Consider the following 8,304-nt stretch of genomic DNA (forward strand, 5'->3'; position numbering starts at 1 on the left):
AATAGTCTAAAGCCGGATTGGATCTGAGTTAATACCAGTGAAGACGAGCATAGAACAGATTATGACATTAACTCGTTACGAACAGACGACTGAACGGACAGGGGTGATTCCCTCCCGATTAGAACGGTGGTGTGCTAATGAGTTTACTATTGTCACAATACGTACCGTACCGTCACCATTAAGCTAAGAAACTTGGAAATTTTGCAAGCATGTTAAACAAGAACGAGGGTCACCCGATCGAGCGGCAACCTGATCAGATAGTCATCCGATCGGACAGCCACCCGATCAGGTGACACTTGCCTTTTTTTCCTTGAAACTTAGAAACTTTTCAACACTTGGAAATTGGGCGTCTTGATCGAGTGGCAACCCAATCGGACAGGCGTCCGATCGAACAGCCATCCTATCCGGATGCCCAAGGCACCTGACGCTCGGATCAAGTGGCAACCCAATCAGACAGTCGCCCAATCGGGCAGCCACCCTATTCCCTTCACTTATACTCAAGTGGCAACCCGATCGGATGGCCATCCGATCGGGCAACCATCTGTCTTCGCAACACAACTAAGTCACTCGACCGACTGGCAATCCGATCAGATGGTCATCCGATCGGACAGCCATCCGATCCAGTGACTGGTTTTACACTTTATTCAATCTCGTTATTCTGCCTGACTCTTATCCTATTGTAACCTAATCAGGTATTAATTCTAAAAAGAGCTCCTTTGATCCAATAACAGTTGCGACTCTTAAGCAATCACTCTGAGTATACTCAGTCCCCTTTTACTTTAATCTTTTGGGGTGTAACATGTATTCTATGAAACTTAAACTTGAAACTTTGAAACTTATACTCTATCCTATGTGTACATGAAACTTGTGATTCTTGATTCTTGACTCTTTGTGATATGTGACGTTTAATCCAGAGTGTGTAGTTCCGCCTTAACAATAGTAGCTCTATAGGAGTAATGCACCTCCCCGTTAGTCTTTGGGGTATTGTTAGGAGGAGACACGTAACCTCCCGCTAAACTTTGGGAAAGGCACTTAACGCATTGGAAACTTGGGCTATCACTGCGTGGACTGCGACACTAGCACGGCTAAAACTATTTTGTTACATTTACACTTGGATATGGGTTGTTTTAATCTATTTTTCTGTTATCAAACTTGTATACTCGCCAATACTTTTGTATTGATATTTTAATACATGTTGCAGGCTGATAGGATGCTTTGGAATGCATGGAATCAAGCTAGGAGATGCTTAGAAACGTCGCCTAGTTAATTTAGTCTTTTGAACAATTTGAACAATTTATGATTTGGTTTGTAATGTGATACTTGTGATGACGTGGTTTGACATTTGCATGAAATCAATTAATCTCTATTGAAACAATAATGTTATGGAAATCTCATGAGCAATCTGAACGCCTAGTGCTCGCACCCCGATGTTTCCGCCATCGGTTGGGGTGTGACATTTATGTTCTCTAAAATGACCAAAACGCCCCTTTTGCGCATAAACCGATTTTAAGCATATGTAACCAAAGTTTTGACATATAAACTGATGTTACAACATTATCAAACATGTTTGGCATATAAAACTTATCATATGACATATTTGACCATCCCGAACCTATAATTACGCTAATGACCCGTTAAAGTAGCGTAAACTACCTTAACGAGTCATTACGGGTCAAAAGCACTTAGGATCCTTTTCCAATCAAAATAATAAGTTTATTAAACTGTATCACATGAGTTCCAACATTCGTTTGGTTTATAAGACTTCATTCTATCCAATCCCCCGATTATGTCCCGACACACTAACATAGTTATCCGATATTAGGACACACTTGAATCCTTGATCTCTTGAGCTTTGTTTGAACAATTAAACAAGACTTATACGCAATCCGAAGTGAGCACATAGTCCCCTCTTTTATGTTTTTCAAATGTTTTGGGGTGATTCATATGTGTAACCGATTTTTCTCAAATGTATGGCATATCTAAGTGCTTTTTGTGTATTATTCTTGTTAAGCAAAACACGATGATCGAGAACACGAACCAAATCCTTTTAGAATCTATCTTCATAGTTAGATTCTTGTGGATGTTTAAAGTACTATTTTTAAATCTTTCTATCTTCATAGTGAGATTTCTAAGAAGTGCTTTACGTAAGAACCCGCCGATGGTTATTGTTTATGTGTAGAGGATTGTTGGTGATTTAGATAACGAAACTAGAGTAATACAATACGCACATGGTGGATACGCCGCCGGTACTTCCTATATATATAAGTGTTCTTATTGTATTACCCTTCGTAGCGTTATCTGAATTACCATTAGGACTTAGGATTTTGTGATTCAGTGTGACCAAACCGAATCCTTATAGCATCTATCTATCTTCATAGTTAGATTCTTGTGGGATGTTTAAAGTACTAATGAAGTCCTTGATTGGATTCTATGTGTGATTTAATGCATATATTATGATTCTATGTGACCAAACCGAATCCTTATAACATCTATCTATCTTCATAGTTAGATTCTTATGGGATGTTTAAATTACTAAATTGAAGTCCTTGATTGGATTCTTTGTGTGATTTAATGTGTAAGTTATGATTCTATGTGACCAAATCGAATCCTTATAGCATCTATCTATCTTCATAGTTAGATTCTTTTGGGATGTTTAAAGTACTAAATTGAAGTCTTTGATTGGATTCTTTTTGTACTTTAATGCGTATGTACAAGTTGATGACCAAGTTGATGCTTATGTGTTTATGTGATTAGTAGTGATTTAGATAACGAAACGAGTGTAATACCATAAGAACATGATGGATATGCCGCTGATACTTCCTATATATAAGTGTTCTTATTGTATTACCCCTGTAGTGTTATCCAAATCATTTTAGGATTTTTGTGTTTAGTTAATTCAGATGTTCACTATCCAAATCCTTGTAGAATCTTCCATACTTTAATATGTTAGATTCTTAGAAGGATATCTAAAGTATTATTATAAATCATTGATTGGATTTCTAATAATACTTTTATAAGTTTATGACCGATTTCAATGTGGTAACAAAGATCAAAGTATAATTTTCAATGATATAAAAATCAACTAGTAATAATCATATTGCCATATACAAAACTCTTTTGTCACAAGTTTCATAATCAAGACACTGTATTGCAATGCTAAACCTTTTTGCCATTTATTGGTTTCAAAGAGTCCATTTTCAATTCACAACTCTCGTAGTTATCAAAGCATTGTAATACCAAACTTTTTGCCATTTATTTGGCACACAAAACCTATGTATTCACCAGCATTCTTAGTTGACGTCCTTTTTCACATATGTTTCAGGTTTTGATTGTTCAAGCATGCTACACATAGGAACGCATCCGGACCTTAGACTTCTTTAAACAAAAGACAATTTCATGTATTCTTTGTATTGTAAAACAATGTTATTATAATGAAACAATTTAGTATCAGTTGTTGTGAGGAATTTGTAACGTGTCTCCCTGATATTTCCGTCGCGTGTTGTTGTATTACGCGATTGAGGTGTTACACTGATAACATCGATACCGCTATGGTGAGTGCCGGTACACGTAGCTAAACTGATTCTGACTGAACAATATCGATACCGGTATCAAGTATTTTCAAAACGGACAGAGTTATTAGTTATATACACTATTAACCTATTTAATTTTATTTAAATTTATTTTTCTCTAATAAGTTGGTATCGTTATAAAAATATAATAATTTAGTATAAAGCTGTGTTTAATTTTTTTAAACATTATTCTATTTAAAATGTAGTATATTTTTTACCATGAATTACAAAACACTTATAACAAAGGTTTAGTGAAAATAGGGCATGGGAAGTGGCGGACGACTAAGGTCACCAACATGATTGGAGTTGGATGACCAACGACAAGGGTTTTGATTTGATGATATCTAGGGCTGTAAACGAACCGAACGTTCAGCGAACAGTTCGTGAACCGTTCAGCGGGAAGTTCGTTTATGTTCGTTCGATTAGCTTAACGAACGAACACGAACAAAAAATTTCGTTCGGTTAGCTTAGCGAACGAACACGAACATAGGTCTCGTTCGTTCGACTGCGTTCGTGAACGTTCGGTAATAAGTTTGATTACGTTCGTCCGTGTTCGTTTGATTATATTAAAAAATAATAAATAATAAACCTTTTATCTAAACATATTGAAAACTTGAAATCCTATTTTTTTCTAAGTTAGCTAAAATTTGGACATGCTAAGACATTTTTGGGGATAATTATGTCTAAGTTAGTTAAAGTTGATTCATCGTTTGGTGGTGTATTAGACTTCTTGTGTTTTGATTTATGATTTGATGGTTGTACTAAACTACTTATATCCAATATTTAAGGATAACAATATTTTTGTTTTTTTTATTTTCAAGTTAAATGTTCGTTTGCGTTCTTTTTTATTTGTTTGTGTTCGTTTGTGTTCGCTTGCGTTCATTTGTGTTCGAGACCAGTGTTCACGAACTGTTCGTGAACAACTGAATTTTCTTAACGAACGAACATGAACATAAACTTATGTTCGGTATGCGTTCGTGAACAGTTCGCGAACATGTTAATTTCCTTAACGAACGAACACGAACATGGCTTTGTTCGTGTTCGTTCGGTTCGTTTACAGCTCTAATGATATCACATTCCAAAATATAAATATAGAAATAAATTTCATAAAAATAACTGTTATAAATTATATTTTAAGCCACATATTGGTTAATGCACATGCAACATCTACTGAGCACATGTGTGTAACTACTAAATTGGATAATTTGACCAACTCTTTAAAGTGAATGCACATATAAAAGTGGGATGCCTCGTTTGAATAGGTTATTTGAAGAAAAAAAACCTGTTTTTAGCGTTCAATAAAAAGAAAAAAATTATTTGCGACATCTATAAATTTTATCATGAATACAGACATACTACCTAACAATTTATTTGAATGATGGACTCATTTTTTTTGTTTTATTATGATGAATTTTGAAACCACATAAATTTTGTTGTCTTCTCGCATATGAGAGGTCCATGTCAAATAAGAAAAAAAAAAGTTTAAGAAATTAAGCTATTATGATAAAATAAGAAATCTGACCCTTGAATTGATGAAAGATTATTGATTTATATTTTTTAAAAATAGTTCACATGTAAAATTGATATGAAGCTTATTCAAAAACTAATATTTGAAGCAATGGATAAAAGCAACTAGGACAAGAAAAAGACCAACTTAAAACGTTCATCCCTTTTAACCCGTCTAAAAATTATAGGAGGCATAAAATATAGACAAAACAATGTAATGGACTAGACGTACATGTGACAAATGACCATTGACGGTTTGATAGGGACTTGCACCATTCACATGTCCCTCAAATTCTATGAGTGAAATTTTTATATTATGAAAAATAATTGTAGGTAGTTGGAAGTGGTTAGGAGAGGAGAGAGAAAATATTAGTAAATTTGAGAGGATAGTGTTCATTCTTTATAATTTTTAATATATTTTAAAAATGGTTAGGAGTGAAGAAAGAGAAAAGATAATGATAAAATCTTAAAAAAATAATATTTTATTGAAAGGAGAGAAAAAATATAGTTTTTTTAGTGAAATTATAGGGTAAAAAGATGGAAGGGATGTGAATACTCTTAGGCTGTGGGGAGTGGGGCGTTGGTTGGGGCGAGAGTTGCCTTCAACGCTAGCTGCTGCACTCCGGGTTGGCGTTGGGCATAGTGTTGCCCCTTTGGCGTGGGTATTCAGCCTGACGTGAGGCGTGGGGCAGGGTGACTTGCCTGTCTTTGGTTGGCTACTTTAATTAAAAAAAAAGTTCACATAGTTAGCCATGCCAAGCTAAGTCACGCCACACCATACCCCTCATTTTTCACCATAAGCTTATGGATTCCATTCTCACCACGTGTCGAGTAATACCTCCAACCTAAACACCTCTACTCCCCACAGCCTTATGGACCCTATTTATTCTTATAGGCGTCCTACTTTAAGGGCATGTTTGGCTAAGTTTTTTGAAACAACTTATTAACTTATTGGTTTTTTTAAAAAGTTATAAGTTCTAGATGATGTTTGGCAATGAGCTTGTATGTGAGGAGAAAAATGATTTTTCCAAAAAGTCACTCCATAAACAATCAATAAGTTGTTTCAAAAAGCTTAGCCAAACATGTCCTAAGTTTAACCTTTTATTTTTCAAATTAATGATTTGATTAATATCTTTTTCTTTATTTATGATGTCAACGACTTCTAAATTAATTGGTTTATGAGGAGGTAATCTTATGGTCATTTAATGTGGAGATTATGGATTAAAGTCCCACTAGTGTAATTTGCTTGCAGTTTGTTTAGGTGGGTCAGAGGTTTTACCATATCGGGTTTTCGGACGATGGGTTTCTCCTGAAATGGTGGGCGGGCCTGGTCACTAGCGTTGTCTGCGTCTGTAGGCCGTGGGTGACCTTTTGCCAATGGGTTTACCTGGGTTGTTGAGCTTGTATGATATTCGTTGGCTGTTCAAAAACATAATCAAGAGTTTCTTTAGTTCACGTGTTTGGTTATCTAATCCGCTAATTACTAAGGATGAGCTCGGTATCAGTACTGGTGGAGTACCGAAAAAAATTCATTATGCGAAATTCAGTACCGATATGATACCGGTTCGATACCGATACCAAGTTCCAAATGCTCATCTCTACCAATTAAAGTTACTTAAAGATCTATTAACACCACTGAGTCTTGACACATCACTAAAAGATGTTAAGATGGTGTGAGCCAAACTATACGATTCATATTACGAGTTTAATGACCAACGTGTAGAACATCACCGACGTATCAACATACAGGTTGTATTACATTTATCGAAGCAATTTATCGAAGGAAGTGTCAAGTGATTATTGATCTATTCAGGATCTATCATTTACCAACGTGGCAAGGCAAGTGGTTGATTAAACAATTGCTATCTATCTTCAAATCCTCATTATAAATACGCCCACCCACCCTCACTTCTCATGCAACAAGCCAGCCAACAATGGGTATTTGCACTTCTTGCCACTCAACCGCCGTCGTCACCGCAAAACTAATATTACCCGACGGCAGATTACAAGAATTCATCTACCCCACCAAAGTTCACCACGTCCTTAACAAAAACCCTTCAATCTTTATATGCAACGCCGACGAAATGGACTTCGACGACTTCGTTTCGCCCATCAAAGACCATGAGGAGCTTCAACCCGGGCAACTTTACTTTGCCCTTCCCCTTAAAAGGTTGAAGCACCCGCTTCAACCTGAGGAGATGGCCGCATTGGCCGTCAAGGCCAGCGCCGCACTGGCAAAATGCAGTGCTGGCCAGCGTCGTAAAACAAATATTTGTTTCACGACGCCGCGGGTTAAAAGTTCTAGTAGGGTGGCGGATGTTGAGACTGTCGGGTTGGGCCGGAGGAGTTGCCGTAGTGGCGGTCGTGGTGGCGGTGGTGGTGGTGGTGGGAAGAGGGGGAGCTTTAGGGTTATGTTGAGTGCTATACCGGAGTGAAGTGTTGGTTAAAGTTAAGTTGGTTGGTTTAGTAGTTGTGGTAAATTGGTTGTATGTGTGAATTGGCGATTACTTTTGCGACGGTGTCGTTTTTTAGCCGTTCACTTTGTATACCTTACCATATTGGGAATATTGTCACTTTTTTACCCATGATATGGGTTGTTAAGAAAATCTAATGCCTTTGTTTTTCTATGAGTTGCCTTTTGAAAGAGCTTTGCTTTTGATATAAGAACTTTATGGTTAAATGAAAAGTCGATGTAATGTATGATGACTATAGGGATGTAATGTAACATGAGCATCCTGGATTCATAGTTTTTTCTACTGGTGTAATTATGTTTTTGTGTAATTGTGTTTGTTTGTGTGGATGTTAAATTGAACTTTTCTTTTTAGAGTCGGTAGGAAGTTAGAATTGATCAAAATTTCAAAAATAATCTACTTTAAATTCAAAAAAGACACACAGTGATAATTACATAAACAGTTTTCTGATTTAGTTATTGCTAAAAGTTTCAAATAATTTCAGTGTCCCACATTAATCTTGTTTTGGGTTACTATATTGTCTTCTATATATTGACCGTCAAGTACATATATATAAAACCTATAAAAAACTGCTGTCACCTTACATTAGTAAGCAATGTAAAACTTTTGGACTAAGAGGGGTTGGGCTGGAATCACTCACACCCAATTCCATCACTCACTACATCCAATCAGGTTATGCCATGTCATCAACCATTATTTCCATCACTCGCACCCTTTTTTGCTGGAAATGGTCATCACTGGTACAAATTTCATCACTC

The 8,304-nt window shown here is 36.3% G+C and overlaps 1 protein-coding gene across 1 annotated transcript; it reads left to right on the top strand.

The window, feature by feature from the left end:
* The first annotated feature begins 6,777 nt into the window (after positions 1 to 6,777).
* Positions 6,778 to 7,856, top strand: LOC110895597. Its single transcript, XM_022142916.2, has one exon. The coding sequence runs from the start codon at positions 7,010 to 7,012 to the stop codon at positions 7,508 to 7,510; it is 501 nt and encodes a 166-aa protein (XP_021998608.1). The 5' UTR covers positions 6,778 to 7,009; the 3' UTR covers positions 7,511 to 7,856.
* Positions 7,857 to 8,304: the final 448 nt, after the last annotated feature.

Source organism: Helianthus annuus, chromosome 12, assembly GCF_002127325.2.
Source record: "Helianthus annuus cultivar XRQ/B chromosome 12, HanXRQr2.0-SUNRISE, whole genome shotgun sequence".
Taxonomy (NCBI): Eukaryota; Viridiplantae; Streptophyta; class Magnoliopsida; order Asterales; family Asteraceae; genus Helianthus; species Helianthus annuus.